Source organism: Calliphora vicina, chromosome 5, assembly GCF_958450345.1.
Source record: "Calliphora vicina chromosome 5, idCalVici1.1, whole genome shotgun sequence".
Classification (NCBI taxonomy): Eukaryota; Metazoa; Arthropoda; class Insecta; order Diptera; family Calliphoridae; genus Calliphora; species Calliphora vicina.
This window is the reverse complement of record NC_088784.1, coordinates 107,663,460-107,677,886: the sequence shown is the minus strand read 5'-3', so window position 1 is coordinate 107,677,886 and position 14,427 is coordinate 107,663,460. Positions and strand designations below refer to the sequence as shown.

General features: G+C 27.8%; 1 protein-coding gene across 1 annotated transcript; it reads right to left on the bottom strand.

Annotated features, from left to right (window-relative positions):
- Nucleotides 1–758: 758 nt before the first annotated feature.
- Nup44A (nuclear pore complex protein Nup44A) lies at nt 759–3,842 on the bottom strand. The gene is made up of 5 exons (XM_065511432.1): nt 3,648–3,842; nt 3,130–3,570; nt 2,863–3,071; nt 1,178–1,320; nt 759–1,112 (listed from the first exon to the last, which is right to left on the bottom strand). Exons 1-5 carry the CDS (start codon nt 3,756–3,758, stop codon nt 943–945), a joined length of 1,074 nt encoding a protein of 357 aa, XP_065367504.1. The 5' UTR covers nt 3,759–3,842; the 3' UTR covers nt 759–942.
- Between the last annotated feature and the right edge of the window lie 10,585 nt (nt 3,843–14,427).

The window sequence follows — 14,427 nt, the reverse complement described above, 5'->3', positions numbered from 1 at the left end:
TTTTATTCAATTTCAATATAAGATTATTTCTTTATTCAAGATTATGATTATTAAAGCTGGTACTATCAACAGGCTACAGTTCAAAATTTCTCACATTACAGAGTACATGCAAACACAAGAACAACAAACACAATAACAGAAGCAGATTGTGTATTTGACCTGGTAGCTTTACAATCTAACAGGATAAAGAATACATTTTTCTATTTAGAATTTCATACACAAATTCAATGAGGAAAATAAACAAACAATAAGGGTGGATTTTCTTACAACTAAATGTTGTTGGTTAATCATGTATTTTTTAAGTGTTATCCCACAACAACAAAATGACAGCCGCACAGGACATTTAATAATCATATGTTGATTATTATAAACAATATTACAACACACACAATAGATGCCAAAAAAAGTTATAATTTGATTTTTATTGTGGTGACAGTCATTTAAGTGGAAAATGTATGTATATATTTGAGGTAGTTATTTATCAATTGTCTATTCTTTTTTTACTTATCACTTTGAATATTCAGATTACATATTGAGTACAAAAATTAATGGTTCATTAAATTCGTTTCATAACAAAATAATAATAATAAAATCTACATGTGTAATTATATTTTAGCAATATAAGACACATGCACACCACCTACCTGTGTGCTTAACAATTTATGAATATTCATAAATTCTCTAATGTCTAATAATTTGTTTGTTCTCTCTGTTCCTTACAAACCATTAGTTTTTGTATATAAATTATCAATTGTAGATCGTGGCCGTATTTGTGTTTTTATTACAAAAAAAAAGAAATCCTTATAAATGTAATTGTAAAGAGGAATAATATAACGTAAACAGACTTACTTTATTCAAACATCCCTTTTTCTGTTGCTTGAGTTGTTTGATTTGTATTGGTTTCTTGTGTGTTTGCAATTGGAGTTTTTATTTAAATTGATTTTAATGCCATGGCACTTGATTGGGATTGCTAATAATGCCCTTTTTATAATATTTAGCAGTGGCTGCGGCTGATGTTGTAAATGTAGGTGAATTAAGAGCCGGTTCATAGGCAGGACCACTGCCTTCAGCCTTTAAAACTGCAGCACACTTCCATTTTCTGCTGTAGTTCACTGGAAAATTAAAAATTCAAAAGTTTTACTCTACAGTTAATATTTGTTGTTATTAAAGTACTTACTTTTCCAAATGCGCACACAGCCATCATCACCTGTTGATATCAACATTGTAGCTAACATATTCCAACAGACACGCCAAACCGGGCAATTGTGATCTGTGTGTTTAACCGTTTGTATATCTAGCTTGGAATTACCAGAGCCGTCACTAAAAATGGATGAGAAATATACATACATTTTGAAATTACTTAAGTTTTTACCAATTTAACAATATAAAATAAAAACAAGTAAGAGAGCTATATTCGGCTGTGCCGAATCTTATTATACCCTTCACCAAATTATACTTCAAAATAAAAATTTTGAATATTTATAGGTAAACAAAATTTATTTTTTTCGAATTGTTTCTTTAAATTTTAATTTTCTTTTAAATTAAATTTTTTTTTTAGTTTTTTCAATTTTTTTTAATGTTTAGCGAAAAAAAACGTTTGATGAAAAAAAATTCGGGTTAAAAAATATTTTTTCCGATTTTGACCCATTATAGGTCCAACTTTAAAATATCTTTCATTAGATATCCATATTGTTTATATTAATGACTTAATAATCCAGATATGGGCCAAAAATCGAGGTTGTCCTGGTTTTTTCCTTATATCTCAGCCATTTGTGGACCGATATTCTCAATTTTAAATAGCAACCGAGCCGGAAGAATTCCGGAGATATGAATCGTGTATGTAAGTTATTTGGGGGCTTCGGAAAGTTGATTTCAACACTTTATAGGGTCGGTTTATTGAAAAAAGAAAAAAAATTTTAATTTAAGAAAAAAAAATTTTAATTTAAAAAAAATAAAACAATTCAAACATTTTTGGAAAAAAAAATAAATTTTGTTTATATATAATTTGAAAGTAAATTTTTAATTAGGCTTAAGTTCATTTTTATTATAATTTATTTGTAATAATTCAAAGAATATCACTGAATACTAAAATTTTAGACAATTGGCAAATTGGAATGCATTTTCTACCCTGCCAAGGGCGTCATCAACAATCTTCATTGTCAAGGTCTATTTGTAAATATCATCTATTCAACTTACCATTATTAGGAATTAGAATATGGGAAGCCTAATTCATATTTATATTATTTGTAAATTAGACGAAATTTCCAATATTTTTATTATATATGTGTATTCTTATTATTACAAATTTATCATGTTTATTAGTGTTGCTGTATTCAACCTTTGGTTAACAATTCAGCTATGTATGTTTTTGTGTTTTTCTTTCTTTCTCCTTGGTGTTGATTCTTTGAATCAAACTGGAGATTGAAAACTGATTTTAGTCTTTTACTGTGCCATGTGAGTTTGTGTCATTCTTTATTAACAGGTTTCCTTACCTTGCCTGCGAAAGGTAGCCTGAATTGTATTGTAATACTATTTAAAAAATCTTATGATATTTTAACATCGATTTGTTTTTAGAGAAATTGTGTGAATCATCTACTGAAAATAGATTAAAAGTAAAAACCGAAGAATAATTGTCGGTTTCGGTTTTATGCCTTTCGGTTAAAACGGAACACGAAACTCTAGTCTGAAATGCTGGTTTTAAATATTCAAATTTTCAAAAATTTTAATATCAGATCTGCTAAAAATAACACCACACATTTCCTATGGCCTCAGAATGCCGACATATAAGAATCCAGAATAAATTGTTCACTTAGTTCTAGACCATCACATTCAAAAAAAACTGATTTTCAAAACAATACTTACGTGATTCCTCTTATATTTACAATGTATAAATCTTTGCTGGCCACGGCCAACATATGGAAGCTACGACCCGCATTTGGAGCAAAAGCCAAATCGGTAACAGGGTCAGTTATATCATTAATTGTCTCCACCTTTACACACTTTCTAGCGTTTTCACTATAGGCAAATATAAAAACTTTACCGGTGACTGTAGCAGTTTCATCACTGCCAGCCTAAATATAAAAACTGATTAAAACACATTTTTTATAAACCAATTCCATAAATACTTACAGCCAATAGCTGAGAGGACAGCTTATATGTCGATGTATTCCAGGACAAACAGCTCAATGGCAGTTTATTTGTGATTTCATGTTGTACGGGCCAATTGCTCAAATTCATTATATCCGGTGCCTCGTATATCCGTATAACACCATCAGCTGATGCAGTGGCCAATAGCAATCCCAAATATTTCGGTGCAAATTCAACATCGGTTACACTGGTGCGCGAATCAACTAAAACCGTACGTTTAACCCAACGTCTAGCGGGTGTCATGGTGGCAGCTACCTTTTCGCCTAAAACTTCTTCCCACACAGATGCGGTGCGATCAAAAGAGCACGAGGCCAAAACTTGACCAAATTCAGGATGGGCCCATGACACCCGCCATATGGAACCAGAATGTGCTTTCCAACTTGATGTTACTGACCATTTACCCTGCTCATTTTCATCCCAAATCTGAAAGATATTTTGAAAAAAAAAACACATTTTAGCTAAACTTTACAAAGCAGCCAACTTGATTTGCGCGCGCTTACTTTAACTGTTTGGTCACTGGAGCAAGTGGCCATGCGACGACCGTAATAATCGAATACAACATCGTGTATAACATCTTTATGGTCAACAATAATGGGCTCAACTTCAAACATTTTTAAGTTTTTATGGAATTATTTTCACAAACCCTCTTAAACACCGCCAAATAATAAAAATCAACTGTAAACAAAACAACAATCGGAAAATGTGAGAAAAAATTGCGACAGAACAGAGTTGTTATACAACATATGATTGCAGTGTTACCAGAGACAAAATGGATTAACAAAAAAAATTTATGTAAAAATTATATTGAAATAAATTCACTTTTAATTTGTATTTATTTTCATATTATTTTTCAAGTAACTGCTAAGCTACCATTTTTAATAAAATACCCATTCAGCTCAACTACTGTTACCACTAAATAACGTTACCAAAATAACTGCATCTGCCGTCACCGCTAAAATACCGTTACAGATATAATAAAACCGCTTACCGGTACATGTTACGCATGGAACGAAGATAAAATATAATTAACAAGTTTACAAAACTAATATTTTTTGTTCATTGAATGAAAGAAACATACTTTTGAAATTTTTAAGAAAAATAGCTTTTGATTTTTCATCTATCCGCATTCATAAATATTTTTTTGGTGATTTGAAAGCTCATATCCGTTTTAAATATCGCAATAATTTTTGAAATTAAAAAAAAAAATTTGACTGAATAATAGAAAAAATAAATGTTTGCAAAATTTATTTAATACATACATATGAAGTTTGTAAGTTGGTTTTAAATTTTAGAGTTTATAGATAAATATTGTTTTACAAATTAATAAATCGCACTTGATCAACAAGAAGGTATTAACTAAAAATTTTAAATTTTTAGTAGAGGTTAAAAACAGTTTGTGGTTACATTTTAAAAGAATTTGAAAATCTGAATACATTAGTAAGCAAATTTCATTTAAAAATATATTTACGTTTTTCTTTAAAAATTTTCCAAATATTGCAAAAAAAATCTATTTTTTGAGTTAATACCATTTTTCTGAAAAAATGTGAACAATTTTATTATATAAAGAGTCACATTCGAATTAAAATCACAAAGTAAAACCAATTTTATCAACAAAACAGTATCAACTCAAAATACAACCAAATTTAAATAAAACAATTTGATTTTTTTTAACTTGTACAAAGGCTCAAATCAAAATCTCAAATGTGGTTTTCGAGATAAAAGAGTAATCTGGATACGTCATAGATGTTGATGTTGCAAAAAATGAAATTTCATAAATTTTGAGTTAATACCCTATTGTTGATCAAGTGCGAAATATACTATAGCTTAAAGTAATATAGTCAGTCAGGTTTATCATGTTTCAGTAGAAATGCCCGTAACGAAATTAAATTATCCCACATTACAATAACCTTCTAATTAACAGACAATATGAATGGCAATACTGCTCCACCTACCCTTTATTAAAACCATAACAACAATTTAATAACACTACAAAAGAGAGAAGAAAAATAAACTGTAAACTTTAATGATGCCATACTACTTTAAATTATTACACTTATTGATCAAATTAATTAAATTTTTTTTATAAATCTATAGATTTTTAACAATTTATTAAAGTTTTAGGGGGTAATAAAAACTATAATTCACAGCACATATTTATTGCGCACTTTTGATTAGTACAATTTTTTTATCTTATCTTACAAAAATAAAATCAGAGCATTTCACTTTTAGTTAGTGGCATCTCTGTATTAACGGTGAGAATTGAGAGAATATATCTCAAATAACCGCACATCGCATTACAATAAAGTTCATTTACGGAAGTTATTGTTATTAGAAAGAAAAAAAATATATAAAACAAGAATTTAATTATTTCAAGTGCTATTGATTAAATAAAATGAAAGAAATGTATTTTAATTATAATTAATAAATGTAAATGAACATACAAATATGAGAGATTAGCAACACTAAACATAAAAGTAAACAGAAAAGAAAAAGTAAAAAATTTCTAAAATAAAAAGAAAAACTTGTCAAAAGAAAAAAAGACCAGTGAAAAAAGTTTTGTGTTCATTTTTTATTTTAACAAAAAACTAATTATTTAAAAAAACTTCAAAAGAAACGACTATAAATTATTAAGGAAAATGGAAGCAGGTAATTGAAAATTTTCATTGGTTTTTGTCAAAGTTTTTATTCAAGTTTTTCTTAACATCAGGCCATAAGGCGTCAACATCAGGTGATTTTTTCAGTACTGTAGTGTTTTTTCTGTTCACTAAAATATGTGAAATAAATGAAGAGGGTTAATCACCCCTCTTATTAGAATCGTAAGCGGAAAAGACAAACCACCTTTTCCACACAACAATGAAGACAAGTTTAAATTTTGTATTAAAACTTTAAAAATATTAAAAGAAATAGGAAATTCCTTTTAGGAATTCTGTGTCCTAAAACATATACATATGTATTTAAATTAAGTTTCTGTTATCCATTTAAATTCTACATTTATTTTTTAATTGTAATTTCTTTTTGCTCTACTATTTATGTATATAGTTTTGTTGTAAAGTTTTTTTATGTTTGCTTTTGATGTTTCTCTTTGTAAATGTCTCTTCCTCTTTGTATGTTAATTTGTTCTCAAGTTTGTGTTTCTTCTTTTATGCTTGAATTTCTCTTTGAAACAACAACCACGCTGTTTTATTTATTATTTTGTACATAATCATCACAGAATTTTTGCAGTTTACTCATGTTGACCTTGGTTTCCTATTGGATGTAAAACCTCGCGCCATATCTATACATGTGTTAAATCTTTGAGTTAGAAATTGTATTAGTGTAGGTTAAGCAGACAATGTCCATTTGGCGTTTTTTGACAATGATTTCAGCGTTTTTATACCCACCTCCAAAAAGATTGTGGTATAATAATTTTGTTTCCTTTTGTAACACATCCAAATATTCATCGTAGACCCACATCTGTCGATCTGTTCAAGATAGAGCCTCTCCATTTTCCTCAAATATTTTTTGTTGATCAGAAATGTTTGGTATTGAAAATGTGCAAAATCGGTCAAGTGGAAAACAGAGTTATGCACCAAAATGTGCGACAACAGCCAAAAACGTTGATATAAATATTTAATTTTTTTCCAATTTATTTTAAATATATTGCAGATACTACTTGAAATTGTGTTATTCCTATGATAAAAAGACAAGCTCTGTAGGAAATGGTAAGAATCGGTCCATTATTTCTCCCAGTAACCATACAAATTTATTTCCGAAATATGGCTCTATTGAACATAAATGACTATAGATTAGCAGTATTCATAAAAAGTTCAGAAAAAGTAAGTTTCATGTAAAAAAAACAACAAAGCGATTTCCGAAAATCACTTAAATTCACTAACATTTTTCAAATCAGATTATTGTTATTATTTTCTCTAAATATGAATATCCTCAAAGTTGTAAAACATTTCCCGAAAATGTCAAAAAAAATATTTCCGGGAATTCCCGGTTAATTTTGTCCGGGTAGGAGCCCTAGAAGCAAACGAGGTAGGAAAATGTCGGAAAATAGAGGTTATGAGTCGATCCTCACAAAAGTTGGTAGAAAGATTTAGGTTCATATAAAACTTGTTTGTGTCAAATTTCAACAGGATATTAATTATTATGTATAAGGCAATTATGAATGGTCAAGTCATTATCTGAGGGGGATCATATATGGGAACATTTGTTCCTTATGTTGCTCGATTTTCACCTACTTTATAGTATAATTTCAAAGTACTTAGAACCAATTTGTGCAAAATGTTATCAGGATTGTCGCATAATCAACATATTTATGACTGCTCAAACAGTATTCCGGGGTAACGGCCCATTTTCAATACCAAACAAACCGTAACAGGGGGTATTAACGCTAGCTCCTTTCGTTTGGGCCTTATAGTATTTTCAACTGACAGGCAGGCGGACGGACATATCTAGATCGTATTAGAATTTAATAAGGAATCAGAATATATATTTTGGGTATCTGGGATGATTATTTCGATGTGTTACAAACGGCATGTCAAAATCAATATACCCCCGATCTTTTTTGATGGTGGTTATATAATGAAATAAAATTGATGGGATTAATGCCCAATGTAAATGCTATAATTTGGAAAAAAAATAATGAAAAAAATGTTTACTTTACAGCTTTTCGATATTGAAAAGTTGACAACGCTGGCTAAGAAAGCATGCCCATAGTAAATGATACAAAAATTATTTACAAACATGGAATTGAGAATATGTACCGTCTATGATTGTATTAGGTTAAGTTTTGAATGGTTTCTTTTATTATGACGTTATTATTTTATTTTCCGTCTTTATTTATATGTACCTATGTATGTAATTTCTAACCTCATATTTGGGGGCCCGATAAACAGTTAGCTGTTGTGTATCTTATCTGTCAATATCCACTTGAGGTTTTTTCCCCACTACAACTACTGTGATTGTTAAATATTTTTGATTTGATAAAAATTCTAAAATAGACGATTTACGATTGCTAAATCGTAACATGAAGTGTCTAGCTTTAAAATATACAAAATTAGAAATTCCTCCCTCTACACCATCGTTTAATAAATAAATTGTAGGTATTATTTTGTAAGATAATTCATAATCATTATTATGAATAATAACAATAATAAAAAAAAGTCAAGTATTGTTATGGTACTTAATTCGTAATCGTATGATATGTGAAAATAGCGCGATTTGTTGATACAGTTATGGGCAAATTTATAGAATCAATGGAAAAATTTAATCTCAAGTGTCCGTTTTAGAAAAGTTTGTAGGAAATGCTTATAACTACCTATTTAAACATTGAGATAAGCTATCATGCTTATTTATTGACAAAATGTTTGATATTTGATAAATTTTTATTCTACAAGCTATAAAATTGCTAAATCATTGTTGTTAAAACATACATAAAATTTTATTTAGAATATATCAGGGCTGTAAATGAAACATTCTTTTTTGATTTTAACTAAATTTTGTATTAAAAATAATGATTTTGTAAAAAATGAGTTGCAATTCGTTTTCAATTCAAATAAATCTGTAAAATGAATTGAATTCAAAATCAATTCAAATGAACTGGAAATTATGTAATTACAATTACAATTCATTTGAATTAGAAACGAATTGCAATCATTCTACAAATTCATTTGAATTGGAAATGAATTGCAGTTTATTTGACAAATTCATTTGAATTGGAAATGAATTGCAATTAATTTTTACCAAATTCATTTGAATTGACTCAAATTTCAATGAATTAATTTTATTGTGTGAATTCCAAAATGAATGATTAATTTACAGCTCTGGAATATATATAGGTATTAAAATTGTTGTAAAATTAAACATTTTAATATATTCTTTATAAACAAATGTTAGACTACTTTACAATGATATTCTATGAATTTTTACAGTGTAATTATAAACAAATGAACTTGAGCCAGTACAAATTTACTTTAAAATTGTAAAATATTTGTGTACGCTTATAAAAGTCGATTAATTCAAATTATTAACATCCTTTAAAATGATTCCTTATACTTATCATTCATATATTTATGTAGATTTCACTTATTGCACGCATTATTAACGTGACATGATTGTTGAACAACATTTATTTTATTACTATGCTAATTATTTTCTACTTTTGTTATCAAAATAAAACAATTTTCTTTTAATTTAATTTCATTAAAGATAATCAATTCAAGACTGCACGAACCCATTAAATGTTTAGCTGCTAAAACAATGATGAAACAAAATAAATCAATAATAAAAATTAACCTTTCTATACTTATCTGTATCACTTGTATAGCAAAAAATTCTTTCAGAAATGAAGCGAAAGCAGTTTTTCGCTTCATAAAGAAATTCTTAAGCGAGGTGTTAATTTCTAGTTTATTCCTGAATCTATAGAAAAAGAAATGCATCATTATATGTTATATTTGAAAGTTTATATTTTATAAAATAATTTGTTTGGACAAAGTTCAAAAAAAGAAAGTTCATCAATAGGTGATTTACTCTGATTATGTTAATTCATTAATTTTGTTTTAAACCGGTTTCTCTTGTTAATGAAACAAAAAATATTTATGTGTAAACTTTAAATATTTGTATCTTCATAAATTGCCACATAGTGTGACCAATTATATTTCAAACTAAAATCTTTAAAAAAGAATTTCAATTTGAGAAAATGTTCATATACAAGTACATTTTTACGATATGAAACATGGTAGTGTCCACAGAAAGGTCCACCGTGACAAGAAATAAAAATTATTTTTTTCTAACATTTTATTACAAACTTATTTTTAAAATTTTTTTTCACCCAAATATTTAAAAAAAAAAATTTCACGAACAAAAATTTTTTTTCAAGAGAAATTCTCTTCAATCTCTATTTAAAGTATACTTTTGTAAAAGGTATATTCGATTCATAATTGTCGATTAGATTTATTTTCAAAGTTAAATTCGAGGCTAAATCCGGAGAATAGGTCGGAAGAGTGAGCATTTCGTAGCCTAATTCATGGATTTTTACCATGGAAACTGTACATTTGTGTACCTTTTTGTGCACCCGATTGTGAGCAAATGCTGCATCCATCGGGAAGCTTTTTAATACCCAAGTGATCATTCAAAATTGAGCCAAGTGATATTGCTTTGTAACCAGAACTTTCGGTATCTTCCTTGCTCGTACGGTCACAACGAAATTCAGTAAACCACTTTTTTACCATTGAAATTGATGGTGCATAGTACCATAGTACCTGCAAAAAATAACGCTTAATGAGAAGGGGAAATTAATTTTTTCCAAATTTCTCCCCAAGTCACGATGTGGTCTGCTATCAATGGCTGTCAAACAGAAAAAATGACGCAGCATTTTAAAATTTTGACAAGAGTCAACTGACACATGCCTGTTTACAGTTAAGAGCCGGGAAATTCAAAAAGTCGCGGACTTATTGACCCGCACTCTTAATCAAAAATCAATGAAACAAGATCAATAGTTTATAATTTTATTGCAAATAATTAAATAAAATATATTTATTCTTAAACTAGTTGACCGCCCGGCTTTGCCCGGTATCATTTACTAATATTAGTTCTTCAAGTTTCTCCAACCCGCATACGCCTGTTCTTATTTATTTGCAAATAAAATATCTAAATTTGTACTGCATACTTTAGGCAGCTTTTTTATTACAGTTGAATGGACTCAAAAAAAAATATTCTTTACTCGTTATTTGTTCGAATAATCAAGGAAATTTTAAAAATCAATTGATCACTCAATACTGAAATTTACTGTATTCCAAGGAAATTTTTGAAAATCAATCGATCACTCGAATAATAAAAAAATAGTTTAAACTTTTATTCGATTAAAATAAAACTCGAATAAAATACAATTTTATTTTAATGTTTAAAACTACTGAAATTTACTGTAGAAAATCTAGTTAATTTAGAATTATCTTAGAAATATGGATATATATTTGTTTTTTAAAACTGATATTACGAATATAGTTTTCAAAAAATGTTTCCATTGTTTAAGGCACAGTTCAATATAACACTTTTATTTGTTTCAAATATTCCATTTCACTCTGTATATTAATTATAACCTTGACATTCATACTTAATAAAATGTTTAGTTAACGTTTAATAACCAAATATATGTATGTAAAAATTGTTTATTATAAAATATTGTACATAAATACAATATTTTATAATAAACAATTAAAATTTAAAACCCCCGATTTCATTATGTCATTTCCAAGCAGCAGCAATTTCAAAACAGTATATTGTACTTAACAAAGAAATAAAATATTTCCAAAAAAAAACAAAATAAAAACATGAATACTAAAAGGAAATTTTCCTTTCTAAAGTGTCGTATCATATTCTTATCAAAAATCAACTTCTAAATAAATAATTAAACCAAAAATACTCAATTCTTCTCACAATCTAAATTAAAATTGCATGTTAACAGTAGTTTATAAAAAAAAATTAACAATTTTTTTATATTTAAATGAAAACACACCATATTGTATACAAACACACGTCGTACATATACATATTACGTACAATACATATGTATATATTTAAAAATGTACAATATTTCTTTAAATTAGGTATGTATGTATTATGTGATTTTATAACTCACAAGTTTTTTTGCTCGCGCGACCTGTAGGAAAAAAATTTTAATCTGAAACTTTTTCATACATAAACAACCTGTGGCTAATATTATTGTTGGGTCTTCTTCTTTTCCTTACAATTTAGCCTATACACACATGTATTATATATTTTTATACAGTGGTGTAGACAAATTTAGCACTTATATAAACTATGCCAGACTTGGATGCCAGTTTTAAAACAAATTAAGAATTATGCAAATCACTGACCTCTTAATTGGACTTTGCATTTACCTAATGCTTTTCTGGCACAATTTATTGTTTTGTTTATATTTTTTTTTTTTAATTTTAATCTATGTCAATATTTGTTGTGGGAGAATGAAATTTGTGCTTTTTGCTATAATTTAATTAATAGAATAATCTTTAGCACCAAAAGCATTTCGTTTAAATGTAAACAAGAAATTATGAAGATTCAAAATACAAAGTTTAAGATTTTAATAATTTTCATGTTAATTTTGAATTACTGTTAATAGACTACATATGTAGGAATGTGAAATAAATTTAGTACTATTTGATACTTCCCAATAAATACTTGCAGCGAGATATTATTCACGCCCATAATTCAAAACTGGAAACAGTAAATGCTTAAACGCTTTGCCAGTAAATACCAAGTTTGTTTATAGGTTCAAAATGGCAACGCTAATTTGGATTATTTCGGTAACGGATGCAGAATTGACAGCAGTTACCGAATGAACTCGGGTCATTCCAGTAACGGTATTTGCTGTTATTTGGGTAACCGCATCTTAATGATAACGGTAATTTCTGCTAGACTTAAACGATTTTTAAAGTACTTTTAACAAACGATGATTAAGGTACCATAACGCGACATTGGAACGTGAACAAAATCAAATAAAACAAGTAAGAGAGCTATATTCGGCTGTGCCGAATCTTATATACCCTTCACCAAATTATACTTCAAAATAAAAATTTTAAATATTTTTAGGTAAACTAAATAATTTTTTTTTTCATTTTTTGTAAAAAAAAATTTTTTTAATTTTTTTTTTGAAATTTAAAATTTTTTTTTTTTTTATGGTGAAAAAAAATTTCGGGTTAAAAAAATATTTTTTCCGATTTTGGCCCATTGTAGGTCTTACATATACAAACTTATATATGTATACCCTTCTCACGAAGGTGAAGGGTATAAAAATTATCCTTTTTTAATTTTCATTTCAAAATTTTTTTTTAATTTTTTTTGGAAATATGTATGTACTTTAGTGAAAAAAATTTTACGATAAAAAATTTTTTTTTAGTGAAAAAATTCGGGTTAAAAAATATTTTTTCCGATTTTGATCCATTGCAAAGGTACTGGTTATTTCCTTATATGTAACTCAGCCATTTATGGGCAGATTTTCTCGATTTTAACTAACAAACGAAGCGGGTCTATAGCAGATATATTGATGTATGAAGTAGTTTTCAACATACATACGATCAGACGGACATAGCTATATCGACTCCGCTATTTATAACGATCCAGAATATAAATACTGTGTGGGGTCGGAAATGAAAAATGTAGAAATTAAAAACGAAATGCCAAACTTGTATATTAATGGCAAGGGTATAAATACATTATATGTATTATAAAAATGCTGATACTTTATTAATATAATGTTAGAAAAAATCATTTGTTTCTGAACATTTGGAAATGCCCATATTCTAACTAAACTGGCAATAATTTACTTTCCAGGAATTTGTTGATTTAATTTATGAGTGAGAAACCCAGCTAAATAAATAAATTAAAATTCTGTTCTCAACATCTACATATATTTATAAAAGAGTAACGTTTCTGACTGATTCATCATCGCCCAGCTCAAATGACTGAAGCTAGAATCATGTAATTTTAACTGTGAGTTCCTCCCACCCCAAAACGATCCAATAAGAAGGGATTTTTGGTAATTCTAACGTTTAGGGTGTAAAAATGGTATAAACGGATAAATTTGGATGTTACTTACTGCATTTAAAAAATAAGCTGACAGGTGTCTGGTATTTTGGTAAATTTGTATTTTGGTAAATTTTTGACACCCCATGTATCTTTTAAAGCAATAAACATAGAAATAAATTTAAAAAAATAACAAATATAAATATCATTAAAATCGGCCCAAAAATATATAACATTTCGCTATCTTTTCTTTAGAAAATCCAAATATTGAAAAATTTGAACTTTGACCTTCACGATTTAAGGTTATCGTTTTCCGATATTAGTAAAACTTTCAGACCATATTTAAAATTACAAGGACTATAATATTATGAATAGGTTTTACTTAAAATTTATGACAGTAAGGAAATTGGGCTCATTCGCCTAAATATGGACAAAAAATTATTTTTTCTTGAAAATCGCAAAATTTAAATCGCAGGACGGAAAAACTGTAAGAGGTATTGACATAATTTTTTCATATTTTCATTCCCTATTTTGATCTCAATAAACCCCAATGTGGTGATCGAAAAAATCTGAAATTTGTTTAACAAAAGCCGTTAAAAAAAATTATTTTTTTTGGCCATACCTGCGTATAGGTTATCGGTATCCTACGAAGACAAAAACTCATATACAAGTAAATATGAACATATTTTAAGTAAAAATAAGCTTTTATTTTAATTTTTCTCGAAATATCTTAATTTGTTTCCTAAATTTTTT

Excerpts from the sequence above, each read along its gene's own strand:
- Nup44A (XM_065511432.1), bottom strand. The coding sequence starts at position 3,758 with ATGTTTGAAGTTGAGCCCATTATTGTTGACCATAAAGATGTTATACAC. Across the intron at positions 3,571-3,647 it reads CCAGTGACCAAACAGTTAAA|ATTTGGGATGAAAATGAGCA; the intron begins GTAAGCGCGCGC and ends AATATCTTTCAG. Across the intron at positions 1,321-2,862 it reads GTAAATATAAGAGGAATCAC|TGACGGCTCTGGTAATTCCA; the intron begins GTAAGTATTGTT and ends ATCCATTTTTAG.